The sequence below is a fragment of the Acinonyx jubatus genome, chromosome F2 (genome assembly GCF_027475565.1).
Source record: "Acinonyx jubatus isolate Ajub_Pintada_27869175 chromosome F2, VMU_Ajub_asm_v1.0, whole genome shotgun sequence".
Taxonomy (NCBI): domain Eukaryota; kingdom Metazoa; phylum Chordata; class Mammalia; order Carnivora; family Felidae; genus Acinonyx; species Acinonyx jubatus.
In genome coordinates, this window is record NC_069394.1 from 65,070,252 (window position 1) to 65,089,111 (window position 18,860).

At 38.2% G+C, this 18,860-nt stretch overlaps 1 protein-coding gene across 11 annotated transcripts in view; it reads right to left on the reverse strand.

Moving 5' to 3' along the window:
- CSPP1 (centrosome and spindle pole associated protein 1) overlaps nucleotides 1–17,183 on the reverse strand; it is a 158,689-nt gene extending 141,506 nt beyond the window's left edge. For 4 of the 11 annotated variants that reach the window (XR_003415110.2, XR_003415112.2, XM_027042783.2 and 1 more), the window contains exon 1: nucleotides 6,857–12,919. Coding sequence is in view for 9 of the 11 variants with exons in the window: in XM_027042783.2 (XP_026898584.1) it covers nucleotides 6,857–6,955 (99 nt within the window). In the remaining 2 variants the exon portion in view is untranslated. Of the gene's footprint in view, nucleotides 1–6,856; nucleotides 12,921–17,165 lie in introns of those variants that run through there. The other 7 variants (XM_053208620.1, XM_053208617.1, XM_027042780.2 and 4 more) reach the window with 6 other exon arrangements.
- Between the last annotated feature and the right edge of the window lie 1,677 nt (nucleotides 17,184–18,860).

Here is an 18,860-nt window from a genome sequence, read left to right on the forward strand (position 1 = left end):
ATAACATGTAAAGTCCTTGACACAACTCCTTGACCACAGCAGCTCTTATGGAAAGAAGGCAAACTAGTATGGTTACGAGAACAGGCCTACAGTCAGGATGTCAGAAATCAAAGCCTACTTCTACCAACTCTATAACCTTAGTCTCATTACTTAACTTTCCCATGCCTTAGCTTACTTTTAGAAAATGACCATAACAACAGTATTTATCTCACAGATTCATGTGAATCATAAATTTAACTTCTTAAGACCAAGCCTCATTCCTGAAAGGAAAAAAACCTGCAACTAAGAATACTCTATCCAGCAAGGCTATCATTCAGAATAGAAGGAAAGATAAAGAGTTTTCCAGACAAGCAAAATTTAAAGGAATTCACTACCACTAAACCAGCCTGATAAGAAATGTTAAAGTGGAAAGGAAAGACCACAGCAGGAAAAGTAAGAAAGGGGAGCACCTGGGTGAATGTGTCGGTTGAGTGTCTGACTCTTGATTTGGGTTCAGGTCATGATCCCAGAGTCGTGGTATCAAGCCCAACTTCAGGGTCCATGCTAAGCATGCACCCTGCTTGAGATTCTCTCTCTTCCCCTCGGTCCCTCCCCACACTTGCATGTGCTCAAATTAAAATTTAAAAGGGGTGCATGGGTGGCTCAGTCAGTTAAGCCTCTGACATCTGCTCAGGTCATGATCACACAGTTCGTTTAGAGCCTGCTTCAGACCCTCTGTCCCTCTCCATCTGCCCCTCCCAGGCTTGTACTCTCAAAACTAAACAAACATAAGAAATAAATAAATAAAATATATAAATAAATAAACATTCAAAGAAAAATTTAAGGGGTGCCTGGGTGGCTCAGTCAGTTAAGCATCCAACCCTTGATCTCGGCTCAGGTCATGAGCTCCAGGTTTATGAGATTGAGCCCCTCATAGGGCTTGGGATTCTCTCTCTCTGCCCCTCTCCCACTGGCACAGGCACACTCTCTTTCTCAAAATAAATAAATAAACTTAAAAAAATTAAAAAGGAAAGTAGGAAAGGAAAACATTTCACAGGTACATAAACATAGTAAGACAGAATAAATCCTTATAAAACCAATATGGAGGTTAAAATACAAAAGCAGTAAAATCAAATATATCCATAAAACTCAGTCATGGAATTCACAAAACAGAAGGATATAAAGTATGACACCATATACCTAAAACATGGGGGAGGGGGAAGTAAAAATTTAGTGCTTTTATAATGGGTCCAAACTTAAGTGACCATTAACTTCATATAGACTGCTATATATGCAAGATATATATACACCTAATGGTAATCACACATCAAAACCAGTAATAGATACACAGGAAATAAAGAGAAAGGAATCCAAACATATCACAAGAAAACAGCTGTCAAATCACAAAAGAGAGCAAGAAAAGGAACAAAGAACTATAAAAATAACCATAACACAAGTAACAAAATGGCAACAAGTACATACCTATCAATAATTACTTTGAATGTAAATGTACTAAACATTCTAATTCAAAAGACACAGGTGACCAAATGGATAAAAAAGCACACAACATATGCTGCCTACAAGAGACTCATTTCAGACCTAAAGACCCATGCAGATTGAAAGTGAAGGGACTGAACAACATTTATCATGCAAATAGAAGTGAAAAAGAAAGATGGAGTAATGATACTTATATGGGACAAAACAGTCTTTGAAAAACAAAGACTGTAACAAGAGACAAAGAAGGACACTACATAATCATAAAGGGAATAATTTTTTTTTTAATATATGAAATTTCTTGTCAAATTGGTTTCCATACAACACCCAGTGCTCATCCCAAAAGGTGCCCTCCTCAATACCCATCACCCACCCTCTCCTCCCTCCCACCCCCCATCAACCCTCAGTTTGTTCTCAGTTTTTAACAGTCTCTTATGCTTTGGCTCTCTCCCACTCTAACCTTTTTTTTTTTTCCTTCCCCTCCCCCATGGGTTCCTGTTAAGTTTCTCAGGATCCACATAAGAGTGAAACCATATGGTATCTGTCTTTCTCTGTATGGCTTATTTCACTTAGCATCACACTCTCCAGTTCCATCCACGTTGCTACAAAAGGCCGTATTTCATTTTTTCTCATTGCCACGTAGTATTCCATTGTGTATATAAACCACAATTTCTTTATCCATTCATCAGTTGATGGACATTTAGGCTCTTTCCATAATTTGGCTATTGTTGAGAGTGCTGCTATAAACATTGGGGTACAAGTGCCCCTATGCATCAGTACTCCTGTATCATAAAGGGAATAATTCAACAGAAGGTATAACAATTGTAAATATTTCTGTACCCACCATAGGAGGACCCAAATACATAAAGCAGTTATTAACAAAATTATAGTATTATTAGTAGTATTGACAGCAATACTACTAATAGTAGGGGACTTTAACATGAACTTACAACAATAGGTAGATCACCCAGAAAGAAAATCAACAAGAAAACAGTGGCTTCATAGGCACATTTAAACAGGTGGATCAACAGATATATTCAGAACGTTCCATCCTAAAATAGCAGAATACACATTCATTTCAAGTGCACAGCGAACATTCTCCAGAATAGATCACATATTAGGCAACAAAATAAGACAACAAATTCAAAAAGACTGAGGTCATATCATCCATCTTTTCCAACCACAATGCTTTGAAACTAGAAATCAACCACAAGAAAAAAATTTGGAAAGAACACAAATACATGGAGGTTAAATAACGTGCTACTAAACAATGAATGGGTCACCCAAGAAATCAATGACAAAATCAAAAAGTACACGGAGACAAATGAAAATGAAAACACAATGGACCAAAATCTTTGGATGCAGCAAAAGCTATTCTAAAAAGAAAGGATTTTAAGCAATACACAGCTACCTCAAGAAGCGAGAACAATCTCAAAAGAACAACTTAACCTTATATCTAAAGGAGACAGAAAAAGAACAAACAAAACCCAAACCAGTAGAAAAAGGAAATAATAAAGATCAGAGCAGAAATAAACAAAATAGAAACTAAAAAAAAACCACACCAACAAACAAAACAAACAACAGAACAGATCAATGAGACCAGGAACTGGTGGCTCTTCGTAAAAATCAACAAAACATGGTAAACCTTTAGCCAGACTCACCAAAAAAAAAAAAAAAAAAAAAAAAGTGCTCAAATAAACAAAATCAGAAATGAAATAGATAACACCACAGAAATACAGAAGATTATAAGAAAATATGAAAAGTTATATGCCTACAAATTGGACAACCTAGAAGAAATGGATAAATTCCCAGAAACATATAGTGTTCCCAATCTGAATCAGGAAGACAGAGAAAATCTACACAGATCAATGAAATTGAATAAGTAATCAAAAAACTGCCACTAAACAAAAGTCCAGGACCAGACAGCTTCACAGGTGAATTCTACCATTTTAAAGAAGAGTTAATACCTACTCTTCTTAAACTACTCTAAAAAATAGAAGAGGGAGAAAAGCTTCCAAATTCATTCTGTGAGGCCAGTATTACCCTGATGTCAAAGTCAGACAAAGGCCATACCAAAAAAAAAAAAAAAAAGGAACTACCAGCCCCTATCTCTGATGAACATAGATACAAATAACCTTAACAAAATATTAACATACGAAATCCAACAATACACTAAAAAAAAATCATTCACCAAGATCACGTGAGCTTTATTCCTGGGATGCAAGGGTGGTTCAACATTCACCACTCAACACAATAATCAACAAGAGAAAGGTTAAAACCATTATTATTTCAATACATGCAGAAAAAGCATTTGACAAAGTATAACATCCATTCATGCTAAAAACTCTCACCAAAGTAGGTTCAGAGGGAACATACCTCAACATAACGAAGGCCATATGTGAAAAACCCATAGCTAAAGTCATTAACAGGAAAAATTTGAGAGCTTTTCCCCTAATATCAAGACCAAAACATGGATGTCCATTCTCACCACTTTTATTCAACCTAATACTGGAAGTCCTAGCCACAGCAATCAGATAAGTAAAAGAAATCAAAAGCATCCAAACTGGTAAGGAAGTAAAACTATTTGCAGATGACATGACACTCTATATAGAAAACCCTAAAGACTCCACCAAAAAACTACTAAAACTGATAAATGAATTCTGTAAGGTTGCAGGATTAAAAAAAAAAAAAAAAAACCCAATATACAGAAATATGTTGCATTCCTATACACTAATAATGAAGCAAAAATCAAGAAAACAGTCCCCTTTACAAAAACGACCCCAAAAATAACAAAATACCCAGGAATAAACTTAACCAAGGAGGTGAAAGACCTGTACTCTAAAAACTATAAAATACTGATGAAAGAAATTAAGGACAACAAAAAAAAAAAAAAATGGGAAAATATTCCACGCTCACTGATTGGAAGAATATTGTTAAAATGTCCATACAACCCAAAGCAATCTACAGATTTAATGCAATTTCTATCAAAACAGCAACAGTATTTTTCACAGAAATAGAACAAATAATCCTAAAATTTGCATGGAACCACAAAAGACCCAAAGCAGCCAAAGTAATCTTCAAAAAGAAGAAAACTAGAAATACCACAATCCCAGATTTCAACATATACTACAAAGCTGTAGCATCAAAACAGTATGGTAGTGGTACAAAAATAAACACACAGATCAACAGAACAGAATAGAGCCCAGAAATAAACTCACGCATATACAGTCAATTAATGTGCAACAGTAGCGACAAGAATACACAATGGGAAAAAGACAAACTCTTCAACAGATGGTGTTAGGAAAACCGGTCCGTAACCTGTAGAAGAATATACCACACGCAAAAATAAACTCAAAATGGATTAAGACCTACATGTGAGACCTGAAACCATAAAACCCTTAGAAGAAAACACAGACAATAAGCTCACTGACGCTGGCATTAGCACCATTTTTCTAGATATGTGTCCTTTAGCAAGGGAAACAAAAGCAAAATTTAACTAATGAAACAACACCAAAATAATGAGCTTCTGCACAGTAAAGGAAACCATCAATGAAACAAAAAGACCACCCACCAAATGGGAGAAGGTAATTGCAAATGATACATCCTAGGAGAGGTTAATATCCAAAATATAAAAAGAACTTCTACCACACCACCAAAAAAGAAAAAAAAAAATTCAATTTAAAAATGGGTAAAGGACTAGATACACATTTTTCCAAAGACATACAGATGGCCAACAGACACACAAAAAGATGCTCAGTATCACTAATCACCAGGGAAATGCAAATCAAAACCACGGTGAGATAACACCTTGCACCTATCAGAATGGCTACAATCAAAAATAGAAGAAATAAGCATTGGTGAGACTGGAGAAAAAGGAACCCTCATGTTCTGTTGGTGGAAATGCAAACTGGTACAGCCACTGTGGAAAATAGCATGGAGGTTCCTATATTTCCACTACTGGGTATTTACCCAAAGAAAATGAAAACATTAATTCAAAAGGATATATGCACCCCTGTACTTACTGCAGCATTATTTACAATAGCAAGATATGGAAGCAACCCAAGCATCTATCCATAGATGAACAGATAAAGATATATACACACATACAAATATACATACATATATACACACAATGGCGTATAAATGGTGTATGTATCAGCCATAAAAAAAGAATGAACTGTCACCATTTGCAACAACATAGATGAATCTAGAGGGTATTATACCAAGTGAAATAAGTCAAAGAAAGACAAATACTATAGGATTTCACTCATGTGGAATTTAAGAAACAAAACAAATAAAGAAGAGAAACAAAAAAACAGGTTCTTAAATATAGAGAACTGGTGGTTGCCAGAGGGGAAATGGGTGGGGGTGAAGAACATTAAGAGTACACCTAGAGTGATGAGCACAGAGTGATGTACAGAACTGTTAAATCACTATATTGTACACCAGAAACTAATATAAAACTGTATTTTAATTATACTAGAATTTTTGAAATGAAGAGAATAAAATACAATAAAACTAAGCCTCTTCCACACATAGCATACAATAAATGTTAGCTATGTAAGTAACATTCCCTGATAATTAAAGTGTCAATGTTATTTATCATCTCAACCAGATGCCCATACCTTTGCCCAAGATAAACGCTAAACCAGATGAGACACAGGGTAACAGGTAACCCAGGACTCTCTTGGGCATACCAATATATATGGTTACTATGATTTCAGTGCACTATATGATAGACAGATTAATCTATATCCTGTATCTTATTAGTACACTGAACTCACAAAAGAAGGTGGCACATCTGTCCAGATGAGTGCTATGGAAGAGTTTAAAATAGTATCTAGAACAGTCTCAGTATTTACTGAGTGGATCAACCATTATTTCACCAAAACTAGGAAAACTTTAAGAAAGCTTTTTCAAGTACTGTTTTCAAGAACACTCAAAAAAATTTCTAATTTGAAAAGCAAAGATCTCAAAATAAACTATTATAATAAATTCACCTCTCAATTAAAAAAAGAAATTTAAGATCCTGATTTACTTAAAAGATACTTTTCATGTAGAATATGAAAACTTGTTTTTATAATATCCTGAATGTTCCCTGTACTAAAAGTAGTCTCCTTATTTTATGAAGCACAGCAATTATCAAGTAAAACCCTAATAAGAGAAAACAAACTGTGAGATACAAAACACCACAACAGAAAAACTGCATTCAAAACCAATGCAATCTTGTCCAGAGTCAGGCTCTCAGACTCAGAATCACAGGACCCAAACTAAAGTATGAAACAGAAGATTCTCACTCATAAAAGAGAATTTTTTACATTTACACAAGACTAATCTTCAGAGACAATTTTAGTGAAACATCTTGTAAGAAAATTAAGTTTACCTTCATTTCCATGTAAGGTGGATCACTTTCCAATTCTGCTTTGTCTTTGGCCAGTTTGGCTTTTCGCTCTTCAATAAATTCATCCAAATTATCAGCCATTTTGAAGATACTAAAAAAAACAAACTGAAAAAAAACTTAAATGAACACAGCCATACCACAATATTTTTAGGCTAATTAACAACATGGAGGCTTAACCCACATTTAATATTCAATTTCACTTACCAAATTCAGTAATTCAAATAAGCTTGACCAAAACATGTCTGCCTGCTTCTCTCCCAAACCCACCCCAAAAACCAATGACATATATCAGAAAATTCTGAATACACACAACCACCATCATTTCTCTCTCACACACACATACACTGATCCAGGAGTCAAAGCACCTTTTTTTAGCTTTTTTAAAACTATTCACAGGTAATTTCAAGTTAAGAAAAAACTTACAAATAAGAACAGCACAAAGAACACCCATCCTTTTTTTTTTTATTTTTTAATTTACATCCAAATTCATTAGCATATGGTATAATCATGATTTCAGGAATAGATTCCAGTGATCCATCCCCTAAGTATAACACCCAGTGTTCATCACAACAAATGACTTCCTTAATGCCCCTTACCCATTTAACCAATCCCCCCGCCACAACCCTCCAGCAACCCTGTTTGTTCTCTGTATTCAAGAGTCTCTTAAGTTGTGTTCCCTTCCTTGTTTTTATATTATTTTTGCTTCCCTTCCCTTATGTTTATGTTTTGTATCAAAGTCCTCATATGAGTGAAGTTATGATACTTGTCTTTCTCCAATTTCACTTAGCATAATACCCACTAGTTCCATCCACAGAGTTGCAAAAGGCAAGATTTCATTCTTTTTGATTGCCACATAATACTCCATTGTATATATACACCACTTCCTCTTTATCCATTCATCCATCAACGGACATTTGGGCTCTTTCCATACTTTGCTATTGTCAACAGCTCTGCTATAAACATTGGGACACATGTACCCCTTCAAAACAGCATACCTGTATCCCTTGGATAAATACCTAGTAGCGCAATTGCTAGGTCATAGGGCAGTTCTAATTTTTTGAGGAACCTCCATACATTTTCCAGAGTGGCTCACCAGTTTGCATTCCCACCAACAATGCAAAAGAGATCCTCTTTCTCCACATCCTCTCCAACATCTGCTGTTGCCTGAGTTGTTAATGTTAGCCATTCTGACAGGCCTGAGGTGGTATCTCATTGTGGTTTTGATTTGTATTTCCCTGACGATGAGTGATGTTGAGCATTTTTTCATGTGTCAGTTGGCCATCTGGATGTCTTCTTTGGAGAAGTGTCTATTTATGTCTTTTGCCCATTTCTTCACTGGATTATTTGTTTTTTGGGTGTTGAGTTTGAGAAGTTCTTCATAGATTTTGGATACTAACCCTTTACCTGACATGTCACTTGCAAATATCTTCTCCCATCCTATCAGTTGCCTTTTTGTTTTGCTGATTGTTTCCTGCACTGTGCAGAAGCTTTTTATTTTGATGAGGTCCCAATAGTTCATTTTTGCTTGTTTCCCTTGCATCCGGAAACATGTCAAGTAAGAAGTTGCTGCAACCAAGGTCAAAGAGGTTTTTGCCTGCTTTCTCCTTGAAGATTTTGATGGCTTCCTGTCTTAAGTTTAGGTCTTTCATTCATTTTAAGTTTATTTTTGTGTATGGTGTAAGAAAGCGGACCAGGTTCACTCTTCTGCATGTTTTCCCAGCACCATTTGAAGAGACTGTCTTTAGTCCATTGGATATTCTTTCCTGCTTTGTCAAAGATTAGTTGGCCACACGTCTGGGGGGTCTATTTCTGGGTTCTTTATTCTGTTCCATTGATCTAAGTGTTTGTTTTTGTGCCAGTACCCACTGTCTTGATTACAGCTTTGTAATATAGCTTGAAGTCTGGGATTGTGATGCCTCCAGCTTTGATCTTTTTCAGAATTGATTCGGCTATTCGGTATCTTTTCTGGTTCCATATATTTTAGGATTATTTGTTCTAGCTCTGTGAAGAAGGATGGTGTTATTTTGATAGGTACTGCGGTGAATATGTAAATTGCTTGGGTAGTAGCAACATTTTAACAATATTTGTTCTTCTTATCCAGGAGCATAGAATATTTTTCCACTTTTTTGTGTCTTCTTCAATTTCTTTCATAACCTTTCTATAGTTTTCAGTGTATCAACTTTTCACCTCTTCGGTTAGATTTATTCCTATATATTTTATGGGTTTTGGTGCAATTGTAAGGGAGATCATTCCTTGATTTCTCTCTATTGCATCATTATTGGTGTATAGGAATACAACCAATTTCTGTGCGTTGATTTTATATCCTGCAACTTTTTTGAATTCATGGATCACTTCTAGCAGGTTTTTGGTAGAATCTTTTGGGTTTTCCATATATAGTATCATGTCAACTGTGAATAGTGAAAGTTTGACCTCCTCCTGCCTGATCTGGATGCCTCTTATTTCTTTGTATTGTCTGATTGCTGAGACCAAGACTTCCAACACTATGTTGAAAAACAGTGGTGAGAGCGGACATCCCTGTCGTGTTCCTGACCTTAGGGGGAAAGCTGTTTTTGCCCATCGAATGATATTAGCAGTGGGTCTTTCATATATGGCTTTTACGATCTTGAGATATGATCCTTCTATCCCTACTTTCCTGAGGCTTTTTATCAAGCAAGGATGCTGTATTTTGTCAAATGCTTTCTCTGCATCTACTGAGAGGATCACGTGGTTCTTATCCTTTCTTTTATTGATGTGATGTATCATATTGATTGTTTTGTGAATATACAACCAGCCCTGTATCCAAGGTATAAATCCCACTTGGTCATGATGAATAATTCTTTTAACATATTGTTGGATCCAGCTGGCTAGTATCTTGACGATTTTTGCATCCATGTTCATCAAGGAAGTTGGTCTGTAGTTCTCCTTTTTAGTGGGGTCTTTGTCTGGTTTTGGAATCAAGGTAATGCTGGCCTTGTAGAATCAGTTTGAAAGTTTTCCTTCCATACCTATTTTTTGGAACAGATTCAAAAGAATAGGTGTTAACTCTTCTTCAAATGTTAAATGTTTAAATCTTTCCCTGGAAAGCCATCCAGCTCTGGACTCTTGTTTTTTGGGAGATTTTTGATTACTAATTTGATTTCTTTACCAGTTATAGGTCTGTTCAAATTGCCTATTTCTTCTTGGTTCAATTTTGGTACTTTATATGTTTCTAGGAATTTGTCCATTTCTCCAGACTGCCCAATTTATTGGTGTATAAGTGCACATAATATTCTCTTATTATTGTTTGTAGTTCTACAGTGTTGGTTGTGATCTCTCCTTTCATTCATGGTTTTATTTATTTGAGTTCTTTCCTTTTTCTTTTTGATCAAACCAGCTAGGGGTTTGTCAATTTTGTTAATTATTTCAAAGAACGAGCTCCTGGTTTCAATGATCTGTTCTAGGGCTTTTTGGTTTTGATAGCATTGATTTCTGCTCTAATCTTTATTATTTCCTGTCTTCTACTGGTTTGGGGTTTTATTTGCTGTTCTTTTTCCAGCTCTTTAAGGTGTAAGGTTAGGTTGTGTATCTGAAACCTTTCTTCCTTCTTTAGGAAGGCCTCGATTGCTATATACTTCCCTCTTATGACTGCCTTTGCTGGATCCCAGAGATTTTGGGCTGTGGTGTTATCATTTTCATTGGCTGCCATGTACCTTTTAATTTCCTCTTTATCTTCTTGATTAGCCCATTCATTCTTTAGTAGGATGTTCTTTAGTCTCCAAGTATTCAGTCTTTCCAATTTTTTTCTTGTGGTTGATTTCGAGTTTCATAGTATTGTGGTCTAAAAATACACATGGTATGATCTTGATCTTTTTGTACTTACTTAGGGCTGATTTGTGTCCCAGTATGTGATCTATTCTTGAGATGTTCCATGTGCACTCAAGAACAATGTGTATTCTGCTGCTTTAGGATGAAAAGTTCTCAATGTATCTGTTAAGTCCATCTTGTCCAGTGTGTCATTCAAAGCCATTGTTTCCTTGTTGATTTTCTACTTACATGATCTGTCTGTTGCTGTAAGTGGGATATTGAAGTCCCCTACTATTATGGTATTATTATCAATGAGTTTCTGTATGTTTGTGATTGATTTATATATTTAGGTGCTACTACATTTAGAGCATAAATATTTACAACTGTTAGATGTTCTTGGTGAACAGACCCCTTAATTATGATATAATGCCCTTCTTCATCTCTTGTTAGTCTTTATTTTAAAATCTAGATTGTCTGATAGAAGTATGGCTACTCTGGCTTTCTTTTGGCAGCCATCAGCATGACAGATGTTTCTCCATCCCTGTTCTTTCACCCTGCAGGTGTCTTTAAATCTAAAATGAGTCTCTTGTGAGCAGCATATACATGAATCTTGTTTTCTTATCTGCTACCCTATATCTTTTGATTGGAGCACTTAGTCCAGACATTTAGAGTACTGAAAGATGTGAATTTATTGCCATTATGTTGCCTGTAGAGTTGGGAGTTTCTGGTGGTGTTCTCCGGTCCTTTCTAGTCTTTGTTGCGTTTGGTCTATTTTGTTATTTTTCAACTTTTCTCCCTTCAGAGAGCCCCCCTTAAAATTTCTTGCAGGGCTGGTATAGTTGTCACGAACTCCTTTAGTTTTTGTTTGGGAATCTTTTTCTATTTTGAATGACAGCCTTGCTGGGTAAAGAATTCTTGGCTGCATAGTGTTTCCAATTCTACACATTGAATATATCCTGCCACTCCATTCTGGCCTAACACGTTTCTGTGGATAAGTCTGCTGTGAACCTAATTGTCTTCCCTTGTAGGTTAAGGACTTTTTTTCCCTTGCTGTTTTCATGATTCTTTCCTTGCTTGAGTATTTTGTGAATTTGACCATGATGCCTTGTTGATGGTCGGTTTTTGTTGAATCTGATGAGAGTTCTCTGTGCTTCCTGGATTTTGATATCTGTCTTTCCCCATAGTAGTTAAGTTTTCTACAATGACTTGCTCACATAACCCTTCTACCCCTTTTTCTCTCTCTTCATCTTCTGGGACCCCTATGACTCGAATGTTATTCCTTTTTAATGAGTCACTGAGTTATCTAATTCTTATATTGTGCTCTTTTGCCTTAGTTTCCCTCTTTTTTTTTTCCACTTCATTATTCTCTGTAAGTTTGTTCTCTGTACCACTGATTAGTTGCTCTGCTTCATCCATCATTGCTGTCATGGCATCCATTCGAGATTGTATCTCAGTTATAGCATTTTAAATTTCATCCTGACTAGATTTTACTTCTTTTATCTCCGCAGAAAGGGATTCTATGCTTTTTTCAACCCCAGCTAGTATTCTTATTATGAGATTCTAAATTATGGTTCAGACATCTTGCTTGTATCTGTGTTAAGTCTCTGGCTGTCATTTCTTCCTGCTCTTTCTTTTGGGGTGAGTTCCTTCATCATCATTTTGAAGGAAGAAAAGGAATTAATAAAGTAGAAAGTAGTACATAATGTGAACTTCATTCTATTATTTACTTCCAAAAAGAACACTGATTATAAAATATGGTTTTAGCAAAATACATTCCAAACCAACAAAACTTTATATAGTTAAGCCATTTTTAATTCGCTAATTATGACAAAAGTTTTTTTGTAGTAAAAATTTAAAACAGCTCAACAGCAAACAGTAATTTTCATGTTTAAGAAAAGGTCACTTCTGGGGTGCCTGGGTGACTCAGTCGGTTATGAATCCAACTTCAGGGGCACCCGGGTGGCTCAGTTGGTTGGGCATCCAACTTCGGCTGAGGTCATGATCTCATGGCTCATGAGTTCGAGCCCCACATCAGACTCTGTGCTGACAGCTCGGAGGCTGGAGCCTGCTTCATGTTCTAAGTCTCCCTCTCTCTCTGCCCCTCCCCCGCTCATGCTGTCTCTGTCTCTCAAAAATAAACATTAAAAAATTAAAAAATAAAAAGAATCCGACTTCAGCTCAGGTCATGATCTCATAGTTCATGGGTTTAAGCTCCACATTAGGCTCTCTGCTGACAGCACAAGGCCTGCTTTGGATTCTCTCTCTCCCTCTCTTCCCCTCCCCCACTCATATTCCCTCTCTCTCTCTCTCTCTCTCTCTCTCTCTCTCCCCCCCTCAAAAAAAAAAAACATTAAAAACAAAAAGCACTTCTTAAAATCCCCTAATTTCCCTAAATATTTTATGTCTAATAGAAATAAAAGATGATGGGATAATATTTACTTTGAAGCAGAATTTTATTCAAAATTTAAGCAGAAATGTCATTATCCAAAAAAACACAAAGGTAACCTGAGTAATCTAAGGTCTCCACATAATACTATTAACAATTATCACTCTTGAGTACATAAATTTCCCGTTAGTATAATATTTTACCATCCATTACAAATTCTAGAATTGATTTTATGTAACCATAGTAATATTTTTTAACAATGGTTGTGTGTATAACACATGACATAACTAAAGCACCAGATTTATTACATACGTTTAATCATTTATTTTGTTCCACTGATTAAAATACAGTATCTTTAAATTAAATTGAAAAGCCAAAGCAAGCTTTCTCCTGCAAATGCCCTCCAAATACCACCAGGAACATTTTTGTGGTTAAACTCGTTGGGTTTATTATTACTCATTGCATCAAGGGATGCATCCTAGATATCCACCAGGAGGAACTCTGGAGTATCTAAGTATAAAGGTGTTAGAAGAGACTAACAGGATTTGCAACTCTTAGGTGATTTGTGAGCAGAGCTTTGCTCAGGAATGAAGCCTGTCAGAAAGTGAGGGTAATTCTATGATTGGACATCTTAGCAAATCTTATCTAAAGCTGTAACTGGTTAAGAGCCAGCAGTCACTTATCAGCTGGGAGAGGGGATGCTTGGTCTTTTGTGGCTTGGACAACATTCATGTTTTATCTGTATTTGGACAGGATTACGGAGTGGTATTTTTTTTTCTCTTGATCTATCACAGACACAGAACAGCTTTGTCAAATGTTGATGTTCTGTGCAATTGTTTCTCTTCAATGGAAGAACACTAAGCCTAAGCAGTAGTGCCAGGCCAGTTCCTAGCAACACCAAGGCCTTGGTGATAGATAGTACAGCCCAGCTTCCAGCTGTCATGGCCCATCTTTTCTTTTTCACTCCTTCAACATGACAACTTACATAAACATATTTCAACTACAAAATTACTCAAGAATTATAGTGAATCACATAGACTGAGTTGATGGGCACAGCCTAAGTACAAAATAGATTATTTATCATTTAAAAATTAAATTACACAGGTACCTGGGTGGCTCATTCGATTTAAGCATATGACTCTTGGTTTCAGCTCATGATCTCACAGTTTGTGGGATCAAGCCCCAAGTCTGTCTCTGCACTGACTTGGGATTCTCTCCCTCCTCTCTCTCTTCCCCTACCGCACTTGAGCACACATGCTCTCTCTCAAAATAAATAACTCAACATTTAAAAAATAATAAAAATAAAGATTAACTTATAAGAAAAATCAGCTGAAAGAAATCTTAAGGGGATTTTTATCTTCCTTCACCCTACAATGTAAAATCACTCACAACTTTTAAGATATTACCAAGTTGTTTCCCCCCACCCCAGTAGCTACATACATAGTATGTAGATGATAAACAGTTTTTAAGAAAACAGTTTAACTGAAAGACCTGGATTTGAAACCCAACTCCCTCACCAATTAACTCTATCTGATCAACTCAATATGTTCCTTATCCTCCCTTCTGCTTTCCTCATCTGTAGGGTAGACATATCTACTCCAGAACTGTTATGAAGAAAAAACAAAATTATGCATATAAAATGTGTGGCCACACCTGGACTGAAAAAAATCAATAGATCATAGCTGTTTTATTGTTATTATATTTTCATAGTTTTGACATACATCAGTAATCATCTTTTTAAAGAAAGTCTCCAAAGTACACTGGATTTTAAATCACCAGTAACTGATAGTTGATTATCATAATCCAAATCAACATTTCTAAACCTTTTTTTAAAAATTTTTTTACATGTTTATTTTTGAGAGAGAGAGAGAGCAAGCTACTTCTGCTGTCTCTGCACTGACAGAAGAGAGCCTGACGTGAGGCTTGAACTCACAAACTGTGAGATCATGACCTGAACTGAAGCCAGATGCTTAACCAACTGAGCCACCCAGGCACCCCAACATATTTAAACCTTAAACTTAGACCCTCTACACTTATCATATAGATAGAAATATAAGACTAGAACATGCACTCATTGTGCTAAGCCTTGGTGAATCTGAAAAACACAGAGGACCCACAACTGAGTATACCCAATTCTTTCTCCCAATTTCTTCAATCACAAAGAGAGCAGCAAATGTTCACATCCTTTTCCCTCTTGAGTGAAGTGTAAATTTCCTCCCCACTATGGAAGCATAAGGAACAGAAAATAACCTCCCTCCTATAGGAGGACATTATTCTAGATGCTAGAGGAATGGAAAGTGTAAGATACAGACCCTCCCCTCAAATTTGAACAAGATAATGCCCCCTGCCACATGGCTCCATCTGGCCAGACTGATGGGAGATACCCATAAGAGAGTCAGCAGCAATATGAAGAAAACAATTTGAGTATGTCTAGAATTCAGAATAGAGTTCAAGATGGGGGCAGGGAGGACTTGGCAGGTCTTAAAATGATCATTAAAGCTATAGGATCATTAAAGCCGTTTCAAAACGGCTGCTTTGAAAAAGAGACCCTAGAGAAGAACAGGGCTGAGGACAAAAGAGCAGAGATTGATAACATATGTGTGTCCTTTCACAGGGAGGAGCCTGTGAAAGAGTTTTAGAAGAAAGACGAGGGATGAGGTGAACCAGGACAATGTTTCTCATTTCCCATCCATTCAGAGATTTCCCCACCACATGAAAGGTGCTTAATCTTTTTCTCCTGACAGATGACATCCACATGAGCAACTTGCTTCCATGGGCACACACACATTTTGACAAATCCCCCTAAAAGTTGCTAACAAGTAACTTGTGGGAGAAAGGAAGGTTGAGGGTTAGGACACAGATAAAGTAAATATATAAGCACACTATTAAGTCCTTTAGCAACTTACATCATTAATGGTGACTAAGGACCACAGCATAAGTTAGATGGTCTTTGGGTTATACAAAATTTCCAGAATACTTGCTCAAAAACCTGTCTCCCACTCAGTATAGAATGGGAATGCAAGTGAGAATGTTAGAAGAATAATCTGCAATCTGCTCACAGTTTGTAATAAATAAATCACATTTATCTGAAAACTGCATTTGAGAAAAATTGTATTAAACCATCCCGTTCCAATTTATCCTATTTAAAACCACCTGCTCCCTTTCAGAAGGTCAACCGTACTAAAGGAGACCTAAAATTTCATACCTGGGGAGCACTTCAGCAGCTATTTAACCATCACACAGTGTCCTCCTAGTGAGAAGAAACATGCAGAAAAGAAAGCACCATCTTAAGGATTTCTGTGAGATTCCTTCTTGCTTGTCAACATGACATGCCATTCTTTCATATAAAATAGAACCTCTCTGAGGATAAAATTGGCTTTTTACAAACCCAAATTGGTTGCTGTTAGGTTCTAGTATTTTCTGAGGTGTTTGGAAACTGCTGGTTTGCTTCCCGGTAAACTTCTTAGTCCTATAATCTTGAGAGTCAACCTCTCTCAAGAAGTAAGTCTCAATGCTAACATTTATTGAAAGCTGGATCAAAAGCCCAGATAACAATCCTAAAACGAAGGCAATTAGAAGAGACCCAAGCTCACGGAGGCAGAGGAAAACAGGAAAATAACAAGGCCGACTTCACAGGGCTGTGATTAAATAAATTTTACTTGGAAAACAAAACACTGAGAACCGCGCCAAGAACATAAGCACTCAATAAACGTTAACCATCAACCAGCACCAAGTAAAGGAAAGGTGCTCCGGGAAGCTTAGCCCAGCAGCGGAGAGCCGCCTGCTGGGAAGACACGCGGGAGATGTGGGTGGCGGCCACATTAGAAAGCGTCAACGCGTCGTCAAGCAACCGGGTCTCCACAGCACCCACGGCGGCGGCAGTTGAGGGGCCCCCAGAGTCCAGACCGCGTAACCAAGACACCGCGCCCGACCCCCACCCACAGGGAACCCGTGTCCCCAGGAACCAAGCACCGCCCCCAGCCTACCGCTGTGAGACCGAGAACAGGATCTCGTACCTCTGCTACCGTCTCCAGCCCTGAAGCCGCGAGACCCCGACCTCTACCCAGTAACTCAGGCCCCGCCCCTAGCCCAGCGGCCGCGAGACCTCACCCAGCAAAGAACCCCGCACTCCCAAACGCAGCAACTCCAGCTCCGCGGCCAGCGTGGCGGCCGCGAGACCTCCACCGCCCCCCCGCTAGAGCCCCTGCCCCCGCCCAGGGACACCACTTCCCCCATCCCCCGACCACACCCTGCCAGGCCCGCTCTCCACCCACGGCTGACTAACGCTTACTCAGGAGAGCGGGCTCGCGTCCGGGAAGACGCACAGCGCCCTAGAGAGGCTCTTTGCGGGCCAAAAAGGTGGCGGCAGCCGCCGGGCACGGGAACACTGCGACTAGCCGCCCGGCCCCGGCTCCGCCTCTTAAGCCGAGCCCGCCCCCCGTCCTTCCCCAACGGCCAAACGCGGCCCCGCCCCACTTCGGCCGCGGGGGTAAGGTCGCGCAGTCGGGGCGCCCCCTATCGTACCGGAGGCCACACAGCCTCCCTGTCGCCAGCAGGACTTGCCTGCAAGCATGTTTGGGTTCTCCGCCACCTAGTTCTCCTGGTCTGACTGGGAGCTGTTAAACCGTGGAAAATTCTTCCCAAGCTAAATTGATTCCAGCCCCTCCAAACCTTCCAAGCCCCAGCCGGCATGAAAAGAAAAAAGAGCAGGGGTGGCAGTGAGAGAAAAAAGTGTTGGCATACCTCTCCACATTTCTCTTCTAGGGGTCTGGTGAACGTTTAGTCCTTATTACTATTTTCAACATATTCAATTCACGCAATACTGAGTGGCCATGTGCCATCATTAGAAAAGAAATCTCTAGGGGCGCCTGGGTGGCTTAGTCGGTTTGTGTCCGACTTAGGCTCAGGTCATGATCTCGCAGTCCGTGAGTTCGAGCCCCGCGTGGGGCTCTGTGCTGACAGCTCAGAGCCTGGAGCCTGTTTCAGATTCTGTGTCTCCCTCTCTCTCTGACCCTCCCCTGTTCGTGCTGTGTCTCTCTCGGTCTCAAAAATAAACGTTAAAAAAATTAAAAAAAAAAAAAAAAAAGAAATCTCTAGCATCCCAGGAGAGTGGAACTAGGAATCCTTTTTCCTAAATTACTTTGTAAGAGGGTTTTAAAAACAAAATTTCTTCAAATGGAAGTTAATGTCAAAACCGCAGGCAGGGGTCTGTATTTGGTCTTTAATGTTTTTAACTATTTGCCACAAACTGTACTAGGATTGGTGGACAAAACTGATAGAGTGTCCTGAACTCTAAAGCGTACAGTGAAAAGAAAAAATTCCAAATAAATACATTACTACAATGCAATGTAACAGTTATGCAAGCACCTACAGTACATTTAGAGAACCTTGAATCATCAGATTTCATGGTAGAGATCTCTGAGCTCTGTTTTTGAAGATTAATTTGGGCCCCCAGACAAAAAGGGGGGAGAGTATTTTAGGCAATGCTAACCACATATGCTAAATTTCAGGATGATTAAAGATGAAGCTGGAGAATTGAGGTGTGATCCTAATCTTCCGCTCCCTCCCCTCACCCCAGGCAAAACAAATTACTGAACATCTGTATTAGATATTAGGGATAAAACAAGGAACACAAACCTGGTACCTAGGCTTTGGAACTTGAAATCTAGAATGGAGTTGGGGGGGTGAAGAAGGAAAAATACCTAAAACAGGAAAATAAGTAAAATAATTAAACATTGTATTAACTATTGGAAGAAAAGTTGTTGAGATTAATTTGGCCTCAGGGACAGGGAGTGGTTTATTAAGCCGTAACTAATG